Source organism: Rhinatrema bivittatum, chromosome 8, assembly GCF_901001135.1.
Source record: "Rhinatrema bivittatum chromosome 8, aRhiBiv1.1, whole genome shotgun sequence".
Taxonomy (NCBI): Eukaryota; Metazoa; Chordata; class Amphibia; order Gymnophiona; family Rhinatrematidae; genus Rhinatrema; species Rhinatrema bivittatum.
In genome coordinates this window covers 249,251,728-249,270,295 of record NC_042622.1, presented here as the reverse complement: position 1 = coordinate 249,270,295, position 18,568 = coordinate 249,251,728, and the positions used below count along the sequence as shown (strand labels likewise).

At 45.7% G+C, this 18,568-nt stretch overlaps 1 protein-coding gene across 2 annotated transcripts in view; it reads left to right on the top strand.

The window, feature by feature from the left end:
- The window catches only part of UBXN6 (UBX domain protein 6), a 277,263-nt gene that overhangs the window by 62,394 nt on the left and 196,301 nt on the right, over positions 1–18,568 (top strand). For both annotated transcript variants that reach the window (XM_029614529.1, XM_029614528.1), the window contains exon 3: positions 13,317–13,378. In XM_029614529.1, the coding sequence (XP_029470389.1) occupies positions 13,317–13,378 (62 nt within the window). The remainder of the gene's footprint in view (positions 1–13,316; positions 13,379–18,568) is intronic.

The following is an 18,568-nucleotide window of genomic DNA, read 5'->3' as shown; positions in this document are numbered from 1 at the left end:
TAACCTCACTCATCGTATTCCTTTCCAGATAATATATATAATTTGTGTGTGTGTGTATATATATATATATATGTATGTATGTATATATATATATATATATATATATATATATTGAAAAGCACCGCTCCAAGTACAGATCACTGTTTAGTTTACCCTTTTCCACTGAGAAAATTGACCATTTAATCCTACTTTCTGTTTCCTGTCTTTTAACCAGTTTGTAATCCACGAAAGGACATCGCCTCCTATCCCATGACTTTTTAGTTTTCGTAGAAGCCTCTCATGAGGGACTTTGTCAAACGCCTTCTGAAAATCCAAATACACTACATCTACCGGTTCACCTATATCCACATGTTTATTAACCTCTTCAAAAAAATGAAGCAGACTTGTTAAGCAAGACTTCCCTTGGGTAAATCCATGTTGACTGTGTTCCATTAAACCATATGCTCTACGATTTTGATCTTGAGAATAGTTTCCACTATTTTTCCCAGCACTGAAGTCAGGCTCACTGGTCTATAGTTACCCGGATTGCCCCTGGAGCCTTTTTTAAATATTGGGGTTACATTGGCCACCCTCCAGTCTTCAGATACAATGGAAGATTTTAATGATAGGTTACAACTTTTAACTAATAGATCAGAAATTTCATTTTTGAGTTCCTTCAGTACCCTAGGATGCATACCATCCAGTCCAGGTGATTTGCTACTCTTTAGTTTATTAATCTGGCCTACTACATCTTCCAGGTTCATAGTGATTTCGTTCAGTTCGTCTGACTCATCACCCCTGAAAACCATCTCCAGAACTGGTATCTCCCCAACATCCTCATTAGTAAACATGGAGACAAAGAATTCATTTAGTCTTTCTGCAATGGCCTTATCTTCCCTATGAGCCACTTTAACCCCTTGGTCATCTAATGGTCCAACCGACTCCCTCACAGGTTTCTTGCTCTGGATATATTTTAAAAAGTTTTTATTATGAGTTTTTGCAGACTGTCTGAGGCAGACAGAGAGGTATATAGATGAGACCTTCAGGGACATAGTAGTCAAGTCCCAACTTCAGACTGGCAGCCCTGGTGCTGCCTTGGAGGAAGAAGGTCTCATGATGGGAGAGCACCAACCAGGTGTAGCAGGAAAGGATCCTGTAGCAAGGACCTGCTCTCTAGGTGATGCATTGTCCTTTCGCACTGAGGATATCTCCCCAAGGCCTACTGCCCAGGAGGGAAGGGTTAGGTCGGCCGTCATAGTTGGTGATTCGATTATTAGGAATGTAGATAGCTGGCTGGCTGGTGGGCATGAGGATCGCCTGGTAACATGCCTACCTGGTGCGAAGGTGGCGGACCTCATGCGTCACCTAGATAGGATTTTAGACAGTGCTGGGGAGGAGCCGGCTGTCGTGGTACATGTGGGCACCAACAACATAGGAAAATGTGGGAGGGAGGTTCTGGAAGCCAAATTTAGGCTCTTAGGTAGAAAGATTAAATCCAGAACCTCCAGGGTAGCATTCTCTGAAATGCTCCCTGTTCCACGCAGAGGTCACCAGAGGCAGGCAGAGATCCGGAGTCTCAATGCGTGGATGAGACGATGGTGCAAGGAAGAGGGATTAAGTTTTGTTAGGAACTGGGGAACCTTTTGGGGAAGGGGGAGTCTCTTCCGAAGGGATGGGCTCCACCTTAACCAGGGTGGAACCCTACTGCTGGCGCTAACCTTTAAAAAGGAGATAGAGCAGCTTTTAAACTAGAACAAAGGGGAAAGCCGACAGTCGCTCAGCAGCGCATGGTTCGGAGAGAGGTATCTTTAAAGGATACTAATGATGCATTAGAATTAGGGCATCCCGACAGTGAGGTTCCAATAATTAGAAAAGTAGTCCAAGTGCCTGTAACTAAAAACTCACCTGAGTTAAAAAATTCTAACTTATCTCTATCAATTAAAAAGCAGAATGAAAATACAAACAAAAAACAAACTTTGAAATGTTTGTATGCTAATGCCAGAAGTCTAAGAAGTAAGATGGGAGAATTAGAATGTATAGCAGTAAATGATGACATAGACTTAATTGGCATCTCAGAGACATGGTGGAAAGAGGATAACCAATGGGACAGTGCTATACCGGGGTACAAATTATATCGCAATGACAGAGAGGAGCACTCGGGAGGAGGTGTGGCGCTTTATGTCCGGGATGGCATAGAGTCCTGCATGAGACTAAATACAAAATTGAATCTTTATGGGTAGAAATCCCTTGTGTGTCAGGGAAGACTACAGTGATAGGGGTATACTACCGTCCACCTGGTCAAGATGGTGAGATGGACAGTGAAATGCTAAGAGAAATTAGGGAAGCTAACCAAATTGGTAGTGCAGTAATAATGGGAGACTTCAATTACCCCAATATAGACTGGGTAAATGTATCATCTGGTCACCCTAGAGAGATAACGTTCCTGGATGGAGTAAATGATAGCTTTATGGAGCAATTGGTTCAGGAACCGACGAGAGAGGGAGAAATTTTAGATCTAATTCTCAGTGGAGCACAGGACTTGGTGAGAGAGGTAACGGTGGTGGGGCCGCTTGGCAATAGTGATCATAATATGATCAAATTTGATTTAATGACTGGAAAAGGAACAGTGTGCAAATCCAAGGCTCTCGTGCTAAACTTTCATAAGGGAAACTTTGATAAAATGAGAAAAATTGTTAGAAAAAAACTGAAAGGAGCAGCTACAAAAGTAAAAAATGTCCAAGAGGCGTGGTCATTGTTAAAAAATACCATTCTAGAAGCACAGTCCAGATGTATTCCACACATTAAGAAAGGTGGAAAGAAGGCAAAACGATTACCGGCATGGTTAAAAGGGGAGGTGAAAGAAGCTATTTTAGCCAAAAGATCTTCATTCAAAAATTGGAAGAAGGATCCAACAGAAGAAAATAGGATAAAGCATAAACATTGGCAAGTTAAATGTAAGGGCTGTATAACATAGTCTGGGAAAAAAAAATGAGCATGGGTGTAGCTTGCTTATTGCGGCGGTTACTACCCCTAACTAATCAAGCTAGATATTTCACTTGGATGCAGCTCCATCACTGCTCTCTACATTAATGGTGGGGGAGGAAGGGAAATAGAACCAAGAGCTAAGAGAAACAGATAAGTATGAGAGAAAAAATGTGTGAAGCTTGCTGGGCAGACTGGATGGGCCGTTTGGTCTTCTTCTGCCGTCATTTCTATGTTTCTATGTTTCTATGTAAGACATTGATAAGACAGGCTAAGAGAGAATTTGAAAAGAAGTTGGCTGTAGAGGCAAAAACTCACAGTAAAAACTTTTTAAAATATATCCGAAGCAGAAAGCCTGTGAGGGAGTCAGTTGGACCGTTAGATGATCGAGGGGTTAAAGGGGCACTTAGAGAAGAGAAGGCCATCGTGGAAAGATTAAATGATTTCTTTGCTTCGGTGTTTACTGAAGCGGATGTTGGGGAGGTACCCGTAATGGAGAAGGTTTTCATGGGTAATGATTCAGATGGACTGAATCAAATCACGTTGAACCTAGAAGATGTGGTAGGCCTGATTGACAAACTGAAGAGTAGTAAATCACCTGGACCGGATGGTATACACCCCAGAGTTCTGAAGGAACTAAAAAATGAGATTTCAGACCTATTAGTAAAAATTTGTAACTTATCATTAAAATCATCCATTGTACCTGAAGACTGGAGGATAGCAAATGTAACCCCAATATTTAAAAAGGGCTCCAGGGGCGATCCGGGAAACTACAGACCGGTTAGCCTGACTTCAGTGCCAGGAAAAATAGTGGAAAGTGTTCTAAACATCAAAATCACAGAACATATAGAAAGACATAGTTTATGACAGTAAGTTATGTCAATTCAACCTGACTAAAACTTCCCCGTTGTTGGAATTTTATTATTTACAAGGTCCTAGAGGTCATTTGGCTTCTGGAATCTATAAACTTATTAAACATTATTCTTGCCGCTCTGGTATCCGAGCTTTGTCCCTGTCCTGGTCCTCCGATTTGGGGATCGCGATTACTCCGGCTATGTGGAAACACATTTGGTCCTCTGCTATTCGGATTTCCTTGTCCGCTAGCTTAACTCAGACTTCTTTTTTTATTATTCACAAAGCAGTTTGGACTCCGTGGAAGTTACATCGGGCTGGTGTGATTTCTTCCCATGATTGTTGGTCCTGCTCGGCGCCCAAAGCTACGTTTAGTCACATGCTCTTTTATTGTCCCCTGGTACACGCCTTTTGGACTCACGTTTGGCATACGGTATCTGGTATTCTGTTGCTCAATACTTCTCTTTCCTACTCCTTAATAATTCTAAAGGGCGCTGATCCGTCTCTACAGCTTCGGCAAGCTCATTGTAAGTTATTGGATTTTCTCTTAACCATAGCTCAATATAATATTATGTCTAATTGGAAACATAGCGAATTCCTATCAGAACCACTATGGTGGAATACTGTTTGTTTGTTTTCCAAATATGAAAAAGCTATGGCCCGTTCCTGTGGTCGTTTAGGCAAATGGTCTCAAGTATGGAAGCCATTGGACGATTACTTGGCTTCATTATAATTTTTTCTCAGTAATGGATGCTTTTCCTTTGTCTCCTTTTAGTTCCTAGTCTCTGATATATTCTTTTTCGTTTAAGCTGCTTTGCTCCTCTGATGTCGTACTTGTGGTGGATAATTTGCTATTTTGGTTTCTTTGTTAATATTTTTTCTTTCCTTTTTGTGTTGTGCTGTATTATTTGATTATTGTTATATTTGATGTCTTTGTTTGTGATACATCAATAAAAAATATTTCAACAGAAAGACATAGTTTAATGGAAAAAAGTCAGCATGGCTTTACCCAGGGCAAGTCTTGCCTCACAAATCTGCTTCACTTTTTTGAAGGCGTTAATAAACATGTGGATAAAGGTGAACCGGTAGATATAGTATACTTGGATTTTCAGAAGGCGTTTGACAAAGTTCCTCATGAGAGGCTTCTAAGAAAAGTAAAAAGTCCTTTCGTGGATTGCAAACTGGCTAAAAGACAGGAAACAGAGAGTAGGATTAAATGGGCAATTTTCTCAGTGGAAGGGAGTGGACAGTGGAGTGCCTCAAGGATCTGTATTGGGACCCTTACTTTTCAATATATTTATAAATGATCTGGAAAGAAATACGACGAGTGAGATAATCAAATTTGCAGATGACACAAAATTGTTCAGAGTAGTTAAATCACAAGCAGATTGTGATAAATTGCAGGAAGACCTTGTGAGACTGGAAAATTGGGCATCCAAATGGCAGATGAAATTTAATCTGGATAAGTGCAAGGTGATGCATATAGGGAAAAATAACCCATGCTATAATTACACAATGTTGGGTTCCATATTAGATGCTACAACCCAAGAAAGAGATCTAGGTGTCATAGTGGATAACACATTGAAATCGTCGGTACAGTGTGCTGTGGCAGTCAAAAAAGCAAACAGAATGTTGGGAATTATTAGAAAAGGAATGGTGAATAAAACAGAAAATGTCATCATGCCTCTGTATCGCTCCATGGTGAGACCGCACCTTGAATACTGTGTACAATTCTGGTCGCCGCATCTCAAAAAAGATATAATTGCAATGGAGAAGGTACAGAGAAGGGCTACCAAAATAAGGGGAATGGAACAACTCCCCTATGAGGAAAGACTAAAGAGGTTAGGACTTTTCAGCTTGGAGAAGAGACGACTGAGGGGGGATATGATAGAGGTGTTTAAAATCATGAGAGGTCTAGAACGGGTAGATGTGAATTGGTTATTTACTCTTTTGGATAGTAGAAAGACTAGGGGGCACTCCATGAAGTTAGCATGTGGCACATTTAAAACTAATCTGAGAAAGTTCTTTTTCACTCAACGCACAATTAAACTCTGGAATTTGTTGCCAGAGGATGTGGTTAGTGCAGTTAGTATAGCTGTGTTTAAAAAAGGATTGGATAAGTTCTTGGAGGAGAAGTCCATTACCTGCTATTAAGTTCACTTAAAGAATAGCCACTGCCATTAGCAATGGTTACTTGGAATAGACTTAGTTTTTGGGTACTTGCCAGGTTCTTATGGCCTGGATTGGCCACTGTTGGAAACAGGATGCTGGGCGTGATGGACCCTTGGTCTGACCCAGTATGGCATTTTCTTACGTTCTTATGGCCAACTTCTTTTCAAATTCTCCCTTCGCCTGTCTTATCAATGTTTTACACTTAATTTGACACTGCTTATGTTTTATCTTATTTTCTTCAGATGGATCCTTCTTCCAATTTTTGAAGGATATTTTTTTTGGCTAAAATAGCCTCTTTCACCTCATCTTTTAACCATGACTGTAATTGTTTTGCCTTCCTTCCACCTTTCTTAATGCGTGGAATACATATGGACTGCGCCGCTAGGATTGTATTTTTAAACAGTGTCCAAGCCTGTTGAACACTTTTAAACTTTGCAGCTGCACCTTTCAGTTTTTTTCTAACTATTTTCCTCATTTTATCAAAGTTTCCCTTTTGAAAGTTTAGTGTTAGAGCTGCAAATTTACTTATTGTCCCCCTTCCAGTTATTAGTTTAAATTTGATCATGTTATGATCACTGTTGCCAAGTGGCCCCACCACCATTACCTCTCTCACCAAATCCTGCGTTCCACTAAGAATTAAATCTAAAATAGCTCCCTCTTGTTGGTTCCTGAACCAATTGCTCCATGAAGCAATCATTTATTACATCCAGGAACTTTGTCTCTAGCAAGTCCTGATGTTACATTTACCCAGTCAATATTGGGGTAATTGAAATCTCCCATTATTATTGCACTGCCAAATTCGTTTGCTTCCCTGATTTCTCTTAGCATTTCATCATCTGTCTGACCATTTTGTCCAGGTGGACTGTAGTATACTCCTATCACTATAATCTTACCCAACATACATGGGATTTCTACCCATATAGATTCTACTGAGCATTTAGTCTCTTGTATGATCTTTGTCTTGTTGGACTCTATACCCTCCCGGACATAAACTGCCACACCCTCACCAAGTTGATTCTCTCTATCATTGCGATATAATTTTAGCGTGTAGCAGATGGACACAGAACAAATGGGTATAGTGTGCTCGTGCTAGCAGTTGGAGACGGATCTGACGTCAGCACGTAGTACATATACCCCTGCAGGAAGTGCAGAAGCTCAGTAATTTCCGTCTGTAAAGCAGTTTGGAGCTACCTTACGCTCGCTGAGCGTTTTTCCAAATTCTAACTAAATTCATAGTAGAATCCTACCTGAAGACGAGCCCTGCACTCCTGCGGTGATACCCTCGGGTCCCTCCCCCAGTTGAGTTCCCGAGGTGATTTCCGTGGTCCCTCGGAGGTAAGAGCCTCGGTCCGGTGGCTGAATCGCGGCAGGGACCTAGCCCCCGAGTGAGAAGGGCTCGGGCGCGGCATAGAGGCAGCCTCGGTCCCGATCCGTTCGCGGTGAGGACTTGGCCCCTGAGCGAGACGAGTTCGGGCGCGGCTTAGAGGTAGCGGGTGCACTTCCTCGAGCGCGGCGGTGACGGTACTCACCCTCTCCCCCCTCAGCCGGAGACCGCCCGGGTCGCAGCCGGGAAGCGCCGAAGATCAGGTAAGGCGTACATCTTTACTTTTTGCTGGTCTCCGAAGAGCGAGGATTAGCGGGGTCTGCCTATGTGGAGACCCGCCAAGGAGGTCGCCATTTTGCCTGCCTGCTCGCCGTCGCCATCCGCCCTTGTTCGCCGCTTCGATAGAGCGTTCAGATCAGTCTAAGCACCCAAGCAACGGGCGCGTATGTTAGGCGCCCGAAAGCAATAGGCACACATTGATGGGTGCACATTGATGGGTGCACATCGTCCGCGCATAAGCCTTGCTGGGAGCGCACCGGCGCATAGAGATAACAGACGAGATGGAGCGTATGAGAGCCCATGCGTCCACAGAGCCGGCACCTCCAGAATCAGGCATAAAAGCTCTAGGCCTCTGCTCAGCATGCCACCTCAGAGCCATACAGAGGAAGCAGACTCCCTATTTGCCCAATGTGAGGAGCCCCTGGGAGTTCCAGGCCAGGGCCGGTCTCAGCCCAGATTAATTGCCAGTTCCTCAGGGAACAGCCCGGACCTAGCAGGCCGAGGTGAGCAGCCGGGGAACCCCAGAGACCTGGTGCCCCTAAGGCTACAACCTGCTTCGCTCTCCTGGGTGGAATTATTCAAGGGGATTCACGCCTTTGTCAAGATGCAGTCTGATCCCCGAACGGACCCATACGTACCGGATGACCCTGCCCCTGGACCCTCAAGACCTAGGCACAGACACCCCCCACCCGGAAGCCCCACTGGTGGGGATTCAGATTGCTCTGAGGAAGAAGGCGAGCTCCCCGAGGAGGGAGAACTTCCCTCGGGGATAGAGCTGTATCGAACCATGAGGCGCTTCTTCCTTAAGGAGGATCTCCCAGACCTGGTCTCTCAATGCTTGTCGGAGCTGGCTATCCCAGGCCAAGGCACCCCAGGGGAACCTAGAATGAACCCCCTGCTAGAGGGCCTTCGTCAAACGGCTCACCATTTTCTCCTCCTCCAAGCAGCACAGCAGTTGATCGATCTGGAGTGGAATGCGCCGGAGGCCTCATTCAAAGGGGGCCGGGCCTTATCTAGCATGTACCCCCTGGACCCGGCATCCAAAGAGCTGCTGGCGTGCCCCAAGGTAGACGCCATAGTTTGCGCAATTGTGAAGCGCACCACCATTCCAGTGGAGGGAGGGGCAGCCCTCAAGGATGCACATGACCGGCGCCTGGACGCCATTCTGAAACAAGCCTTTGAGGTGGTAGCCATGTCCCTACGAATTGCGACCTGCTGCACCGTGGTGACACGTTCCTGTTTATCACAAGCCAGGAACAACACCCCGGGGGAAGAAATGGAATCAGCTCTCTTATTCCTCACTGATGCTGCATCCGACCTAGTCCGTACTGCAGCCAAGGGAGTGTCATCCTCAGTGGCAGCCAGGAGACAGCTCTGGCTACGAAATTGGTCGGCCGACTCCTCCTCCAAGACACGCCTTACAAGAATGCCCTTTAAGGGATCCTTCCTGTTCGGCAGCGACCTCGAGAACCTGGCTAACAAATGGGGTGCCTCTCCATTACCCCGTCTACCAGAAGATAGGTCAAGGAGGAACCAGCGCCCTTTTCCTAGGCCATCCAGAGGTAGAAGCTCCCAAATCTTCAACCCCTACAGGAATAGCTACCAAGCACCTCGTTTTCAGACCAGGAATCAGTCCTTTCGGACCAGGCACAACAAGAGGGGAACCGGCTCTGGTCCGGGTCCCGGCCGCACCCCACAATGAGAATCAGCCGACCCATCCGAGGGAAGAAGCCATAGGGGGCAGGCTAACCCTCTTCTACCGCAGATGGGTCGAGATTACTTCGGACCAGTGGGTCCTCGCCATCATCCGAGAAGGGTATTACCTGGTTTTCCTTCTTATCCCTCCGGACAAGTTTGTGGAATCTCCTTGTCCACCCCGCAAGAGGGCGGCACTGGAAGCTACCTTGTGGAGGCTCCTGTCCCTAAAAGCCATAATCCCAGTGCCTGCATGGCACTGGGAAAATGGCTTTGGTACCAAGAATTGCCCCCCTTCTTGGTACCCAAGAGGGGGGGCACTTTCAGGCCCGTCCTGGACCTCAAGTCCGTCAACAGATACTTAAGGGTCCCAGGATTTCGCATGGAAACTCTGTGGTCAGTCAGGAGTGCAGTACAGCCAGGGGAGTATCTCACATCCCTGGCTCTGTCAGAGGCCTACTTGCATATCCCAATTCATCGGGATCACCAGCGCTACTTACGCTTCAAAGTCCTGAAACAACACTTTCAGTTCCGGGCTTTACCCTTCGGGTTGGCCACTGCGCCGCGGACCTTTACCAAGGTAATAGTAGTGGCGGCATCACTCAGGAAGGAAGGAATTTTCGTCCATCCCTACCTGGCTGATCAGGGCAAAGTCACCGGAGGAGAGCCACCAGGCAACCAACAGAGTTATATCTCTTCTGGAAAGCCTAGGATGGGTAGTCAATACAAACAAGAGTTCCCTACAGCCTTTGCAGTCGCTGGAATACCTGGGAGTCCGATTCGACACCTAGGGAGACAGTCAGCCTGACCCCCAAGAGGAGATCAAAACTCCAGAATCGTTTACAGACTCTGCTGAGCACCACCCGGCCCACAGCTCGGGATTACCTACAGGTCCTTGGCCTAATGGCATCCACTCTGGAAGTGATACCATGGGCACGGGCTCATATGAGGCCGTTACAACGCGCCCTCCTATCTCGGTGGAGCCCACAGTTACAGAACTACACCGTGCATCTACCTATACCGGCCACAGTGCGGAATCAGCTACGGTGGTGGTTGCAGCCCGGCCATACAAGCCGGGGGTCAAAAATGTCCTCCCCAACCTGGACCCTGCTCACCACAGATGCCAGCCTGAGCGGCTGGGGAGCACACTGCGAAGAACTAACCGCCCAAGGGCGGTGGAACACAGAAGAGTCGGGGTGGAACATTAACCGACTAGAGGCACGGGCAGTCAGGCTAGCCTGCCTGCGATTTGCCCACAGACTTCGAAACAGAGCAGTCAGAGTGATGTCAGACAACGCCACCAGGGTGGCATACATCAACCAACAGGGCGGAACCAGAAGCCGACAGGTATCCTTAGAAATAGCCCCCTGATGGCTTGGGCGGAAGCAAATCTCGAGGACATCTCCGCCGTCCACATCACCGGGAAGGACAACACCACGGCAGACTTCCTCAGCAGAGAAAGCCTAAACCCGGGGGAATGGCAGCTGTCATCCACTGCCTTCCAGATGATTGTGGATCAGTGGGGGACTCCGGGCATGGACCTACTAGCGGACAGGTCCAACGCTCAAGTACCCAGATACTTCAGTCGCAGGCGAGATCCTCTATCCCACAGGATCGACGCCCTGGTACAGCCATGGCCTCAGGGGATCCTGCTTATATGCCTTTCCCCCATGGCCCCTGCTGGGCGCCATTATACACAAGATTCAGCGGCACAGAGACCTAGTTCTTCTGGTGACCCCGGACTGGCCAAGAAGACCCTGGTACGCAGACATGAGAAGACTACTGGCAGGGGATCCTCTACCCCTGCCCCCTTACAGGGACCTGCTGCGACAAGGTCCCATCCTCCACGAGGATCCAGCGCAATTCTCTCTTACGGTCTGGCCATTGAGAGGGCCCGACTGAAGAAGAGGGGATACTCGGGGTCGGTAATAGAAACACTCCTCCGAGCACGAAGGTTCTCCACTTCACTAACTTATATAAGGATCTGGAGAGTATTTGAAGCCTGGTGCGAAACTCGTAGCACCAATCCACATGCCGCTAGAATCCCCATCATTTTGGATTTCCTGCAAGATGGGCTCCAGAAGGGTCTGTCCCTCAATTCAATCAAGGTTCAGGTGGCAGCACTGTCTTGCTACAGCCCCAGGAGTGACGGCAAGAGCATTGCCACACACCCAGACGTTTCACGTTTCCTGAAAGGAGTCAAACACATTTGCCCGCCACTGAAGTGGCCAGTGCCCCTGTGGAACCTCAACCTAGTTGCGAGGGCAATCCTGAACAGACCTCGGGCAGCCTCCCACCCAGTCCGGGAGTAGCTTTTGTACATCCCATTTGTTCTGAGTCCATCTGCTACATGCTAGGAAATGGAGAGATTACTTACCTGATAATCTCGGTTTCCTTAGTGTAGGCAGATGGACTCAGCATCCCACCCGGCTGCCGATATACATGGGGATTCACCGATTCAAGGTAAGCCATGTTTTTCTTACATAGGGCATCCACCCTGCCGGGTGTCGATGCCTTCCGGTTGAGAACACTGGCGGTCTCCAGCTACTGTCAATCGGTCAGGTTAATCCTGTTAAGTTGATCAATCGGTCAGTCACACATATATCCATAATGCTTTTGCAAGGAAGATTACTGAGCTTCTGCACTTCCTGCAGGGGTATATGTACTACGTGCTGACATCAGATCCGTCTCCAACTGCTAGCACGAGCAAACTATACCCATTTGTTCTGAGTCCATCTGCCTACACTAAGGAAAACGAGATGATCAGGTAAGTAATCTCTCCATTTGTACCCTGATATAGCACTGTCCCATTGGTTATCCTCCTTCCACCAAGTCTCTGTGATGCCAATTATGTCAATCTCATCATTTGCTGCTATACACTCTTAACTCTCCCATCTTACTTCTTAGACCTCTGGCATTGGCATACAGACATTTCAAAGTGTGTGTTTTTTTGTTTGTTTTAACAATCTGCTTTTCAGTTGTTTGGGATAATTCGGAAATCATTAGCTTTGGAGATTTTTTACAAATAGGCATAATGAACTATGTTTGCTTTTATTGGAATCTCTCTGTTGGGATGCCCTAACTCTCCTGTTTCATTAGTATCCTTCAAGGATACATTTCTCCGAACCATGTGCTACTGAGTGACTGTCTGCTTTCCCCCTTGTTTTAGTTTAAAAGCTGCTCTATCTCCTTTTTGAAAGTTAGTGCCAGCAATTTGGTTCCACTCTGGTTAAGGTGGAGCCCATCCTTTCGGAAAAGTCTCCCCTTTCCCCAAACGTTTCCCCAGTTCCTTACAAAGCTGAATCCCTCTTCCCTGCACTGTCTCATCCACGCATTGAAACTCTGGAGTTCTGACTGCCTCTGGGGACCTGCACTTGGAACAGGAAGCATTTCAGAGAATGCCACCCTGGAGGTTCTGGATTTCAGCTTCCTACCTAAAATCCTAAATTTGGCTTCCAGAACCTCTCGCCCACATTTTCCTATGTCATTGGTGCCCACATGTACCACGACAGCCAGCTCCTCCCCAGTACCATCATTCCAAAAGAAGATCATAACAGTTTACAGTATTAGCATTCATATTCACGGACAATGGTCATATGCTTTGTGTTAATATTCACACTTCTAATTCAGCATCACAGAAAATACATATTCTAGTTTATAATTCTACATCTTCAAGGATATCAAAGTAGTTCCTATCTAATTTAGATCATATTAATTCATTCTAGGTCTACTTAACAGTGAAAATAGATTCTAATCATACTAGGAATACTTTTATCTCATTAATTATGTATTGATTGTTCGACTAGCATTGTCTCGTACCCTGTCAATACAATTATCAGTATTATAGTTGTTTTTACATTAGATCGTAAGCCCTTCTAAAGAGCCATGTATCTGACCAGCAAGACCGATTTTGTAGATGCATTGAGTGTAGATATAACTACCCACTGCTGAGGTAAAGTCTCTCGGGATAGCTTTTTGGTTTTGCTTTTTTCAACTGTCTGTCTAATGTGGATTTTTGTTCTTCTTTTGTTAGTGAAGAAGGAGCTTGAGGCTGAAGCAGCTGCACGTGAAACGGAAGCTTCTACAAGTCACAAGGTAAAGATGATCTTTCATATTGTGAAAGCATAATTTTGTTTTTAGAGATTTAGTGTGGGAACTAGGAAAATACATGGGGCGCTCAATAACCTGGGAGTCCCAATCTCAGGAAAATACGGTGCTTCACAAGAAAGACATAGGGGTCTCTCAGAGACCTGCTGAGTGGGTAAGTTAATCAAATAAGTGCCACTGAATAGCCAGGTAAAACTAACTGGATAATATTAACAGGGGAAAAATGCCACTGAACATATCCAGATGAAGTTAGCTGGGTAACTTTAGGGCAGTGATTTGTCTGAATAGTTACCTGGGTAACTATGTCCAGGTAGTGCTGATAGGGTATTTAGCACTGTCTGGACAAAGTGAAACCATCCCTTGGAGACCCCCTTCCCCCCCCCCCTTTTTTTTTTTTTTTTACTGTGTAAATTTATTTGTTTTTTGTTGTTTGTTTTTATAATTGACTAGGTGCTAATGAACTTTCCTGTACACTTTCAGCTGGGGCACTAGCCTCTGAATAACAAGTACTGATTTACAGAAACATGTGGAAAGTCATCAGAGTCTTCTAAGAGCCTCCCAGGGAGTTGCCAGATTCTGTTAGGGCCATCCCCCACCCCCGGTACCTGAGGTGGACGAGCAGGGGGTCGCAGACCCTTTATTGCTCAGTCCTTCATCTCTGTGCAGGGCTGAAACCTGGGAGTCCCAGTTCCTTCGCCCTGCAGGCCTGCTCAAGTCTTTGGCCATTCTTCAGAAGGGAAGTGGCTCTTATTATTCTTTGATTATTAAAGTTTCTTTAAAAAAAAAATCTTTTGATTGAGAACTGAGCACCGGCAGTCACAGGGAAGTGCTGTGGCACGGCACACTTTCCCCGACACTACCGCACTGGTTTAGTGTAGCGGACAGCTCAGAGCTTGTTTCCCCCCCCCCATCCTCCGGTGGTGCCATCTGGGTTTCCCGAGGCTGGTCAGCATGTTGTGCGTGGTGGCTTGCACAGTGTGTGGGGATGCGCACGACTGTCCTGTGACACAGTGCTCACAATGCCTCTCCGGCAGGGAGGGCTCTTTGGGGGGGAGCGCAGCAAACAGCAAGCACTTCCAACGCTGAGAGCCTGGGTGGCTCTTTCCGGCATGGAAGTCAGCTAGTGATGCTTTCCCACTAAGCGCGGGAACGGAGGCCATTTTGTCCTCCTTCAGAGCTGCCGTGGAGGAGGGATATTTCCGTGCCGTGTTGTCGCTGGAGCCAGTTACCTCAGGTGGGGGTTCAGTGTCTGGAGGGCCCCCTTCTGACTGTGAAGAGGAGTTCCAGCAGGATTTGATTCCTCTTCTTCTTTTTCTTCGGACTTTGTACTTCTCTTGCACAAAGCCTATAAGGCATGAAAGTCCCTGCGGTGCCGGGCTACTCAGGATGCTCCTGTGCTTCTGGCTAAGCTCTCCAAGCCCTCTGGGGTTCCAGGGGCCACTAGGATCAGGCGGGTTCCTGAGCTTCCAACTCAGACGACCGCCACAGCCGATTGTCCAGTAGATTCCGGGGCGGATGAGGTCCCAGCGCAAGGACCTCCGGGATCAGATTCAGCTCTGGTGGATCAGGATACGGATCAGGAGATATCGAAGGTACCAGCAGTTGAAGGTAATGACCCCAAAGTGGTTCAGCTGTTCCACAAGGAGGAATTGGCTCCCCTTATACCAACTGTTCTGCAGGAACTGGGTATAGAAGTCCCGCAGGAGCACTCGGAAGTGGGAGCAATGCATCCGGTCATGTTTTGGCCTTCGTGGCCCTTCTCAAGCTTTTCTTTTCCGTCTGTCAGCGACTTGCTGTTTAGGGAGTGGGATACTCCTGACACTGGCATAAAGGTCAGCAGCGCCATGGACAAGTTATATCCTTTCCCCGAGGATGCGCTAAAGCTTCTCAAGATCCCAAAGGTGGATGCCTCTGTGCGGCAGTTACTAAGAAGATGACCATCCCCATGGCCAGTGCGACGGCATTGAAGGTGCATCTCCAGCTGGCTTTTTTTAAACTCTTTTTCTCAGTTATAAAGTTATAAATAAAACTTCACAAGGCACAAGTCAGATATTCAAGACATTACAAACATCTGCATAGTAGCAGTACAGAGAGGAAAGACCTCTCTCCAATACAGAGGTTCAGCATAAGAAAAGAAAGGAACAGAATCAGGTGGTCAAGAATATAATATACATTCAGACATTATGCTGACAAGTATTCAAATATTCCCTGTATGGGCCCCAAATAGACATGTATTTAACATGTTCATTCTTCAAGTCATAGCATAATTCAATTTTAGCAATGATTTGAATTTGTTTACTCCAAAATGCTAATGTAGGGCATGTCTTCCAAAAGGTGGCAATGGTAAATCTTGCTGCTAAAAGTAACTGTCCTACCCAGGGCCCTGTGTCTAATGGGGATTAGGGACATATTCCAATGGCCCAAAAGACCTAACTCTGGGACGTTGCACAGAGATGCCCAGAATGTCTGCTATTTCTTGAATAACTTGTACCCAGAAGGTACCAACAATAGGGCAAAACCACCACATGTGGATATAAGATCCAGGTTGCCCACACCCATGCGATATGTTCTGTTCAACAACTTAAGCATTAACTCCTTTCTCCGGGCGCAAATGGAGATGTGGTGGGAAGCATTCCAAATGCATTTCCAGGCTTTATGATCCAGCGAAAGGTCTAGATCGGCATTCTAAGCATCAATCACTATTTATCGCTACGTAGAATACCCATATAAATGAGAGAGATGCCCTTCCCATTGGCGTCGGGGTCACTTAAAAAAAAGACTCCAAGCCATCTAGCGGGAGCAAAGGTTGGGACAGGTCAAACTTATCCTGCAATGCCTCCCATAATTGAAGATAGTATACATGGGAATGTGGGGAGAGATCATAATCTTCGCACAATGAAACCTGAGTCATCCCATAACTGTGTTATATGTATGAGACCGCTATCCCTCCAGTCTCTAAACACAGGTGGTGAAAAGGTATAGCCAGAGAGAATGGGATTTTCATATATTGGTGCATTAAGCAGGGCATCTGCCTCGGATTGTCCCAGAGACTTGAGAACCTGTCGCCAAACGTACAAAGTGTGTGCAATGAGAGGGCTGGCACGGCAAATCCGCCTACCGTTAGGCGAATCACGAGGAAGAAAAGGGAGGACATCAAGGTTTACAACCTTAGGCTGCAGCCTCTCCAGTTGTAAGTATGCATCATCCCCCCATCTCATCCAAGCTTTCAAAAAATTAAGCCTAGCAGCCCAGTAATATAGCTGCGGGTTAGGCAGAGCAAGACCCCGCTGCGACTTAGGAAGCAAAAGCTGGCACAAACCCAGCCGAGCCTGCCTCCCTTTCCATATAAATGTAGTTATACATTGGTTTAGGTGCGTGAAAAAGGAAGCTGGGATGTGACAGAGTACGTGCTGAAACAGGTGTAATAATTGCAGGAGTAAATTCATTTTGAGCAGGCTGACTCGGCCAATCCAGGAAACAGTTAGGTGTTCCCAGTCTGAGAACTTGTTTGATGCAAGTTACCAATGGGGCAATATTTTTCCCCAAAAGGTCCCGGAAGTTCCGAGGAATGAAAACACCTAGATGTTGAAAGCCCTGTTGAACTACTTTAAACTCTCTGAGCGAGTCCAGGATTGAAAGTTTCAAGTCAACAAGAAATAGTTGAGATTTATCAAAATTAACCATAGCACACCAGGAGAGTAAAAAGAGCCTGCCCAAAGGTCTTAAGGGAAATCATATAGTAAATTACATCTAGTCATACCATCACTTCCATTAGCTAAGGTATCCAACACAAGAAACAGAGCCATTTCCATTGCAGGCCCGAATTTATGAGCTCACTACCATATTACCTGAGCTCACAAAGCAAAATCAAATCATTTAAAAAAGAGCTCAAAACTTGGATCTTAGGTCAAACTTTCAAAGACAATATCGGTTAACTTCACATACCTATTTAACACATAACCAATTTCGGTTATGCAAGAACAATCCCAAGACTATTACATAGAACGTATAAGCTTGATTGTTCAACGACAAGAACGATACTACATAATTATCCACAGACTTTTAAAATTAGTTTCTCATAGATAAATCGAACGTTAACATCCTCTTCTTTCCATTAAAAATATATTTCCCCCTTCACAATAACATATTTCCCCCCGTCAGTGATAACACATTTCAAATTATAAATATTAACCCACTCTAAGTTGTTTTATTTACATAAGTTTATTCAATTTGTTGATTATTTCCCGGTCTGATCACAGTTATACCCTGTTTTGTTTTCAATTGTTGACAAAAATGTTTACTTAAATTGTTGACAAAATATACTAAGTTGTTAGATCTGTAAACCGGAGTGAAGGCATCTAGCTATACTTCGGCATAAAAAAACATATAAATAAATAAATATATTAAAATGTCATCCACACATAAAGAAATTTTGTGTTTTGCCCCCAAAAACAAACCCAGAAATGTGGGGATGTTGTCTAATGGTGTCAGCCAAGGGTTCAATAGCCAGGTCAAAGAGCAGGGGCGATAGGGGGGGCAGCCCTATCGTGTGCCCCTCTTGATGATCAGGCACACTTGAGGTTGTTCATACGTAGGTCGAATCCAAGCAATGGAATGTGTCAGAAGCCCATCTATTTCTAAAGCTGCAAACAAAAAAAGCCATGAGACACGATCGAACGCCTTTTCGGCATCTAGGGAAATTATGGCCCCTGCCAGAGCCTTGGCTTTAGCTAAATGGAGAAGATTAAATAGCCTCCTAGTGTTTAGATGTAGAGTGACTTCTCTTAATAAAACCGGTTTGGTCAGAGTGCACTAGATGGGGGAGCAAGGTTTTGAGATGCAATTGCAATACTTTTGCAAAAATGTTTTATATCTGAATTCATTAAGGAGATTGGCCAATATGATCCACACTCCAGAGCATGTTTGCCTTTCTTATGAAGGAGAGTAATATTCCCATCAGCCATGGACCTCAGGGAATTCTCCCCCTCCCCAACCATATTAAAGACTGGGAGAAGAAACATGGAGACCTGAGCCCAGGAACCTTTAAAAAAAAAAAAAAAAAAAAAAAAAAAAAAAAGTCAATGGAATAGCTGACTGGTCCTGGACACTTCCCACCCGGCAAAGCTTTCACCGCCGTTGGAATCTCAAGCAAGGATATAGGCTCTGACAGCATCTCCT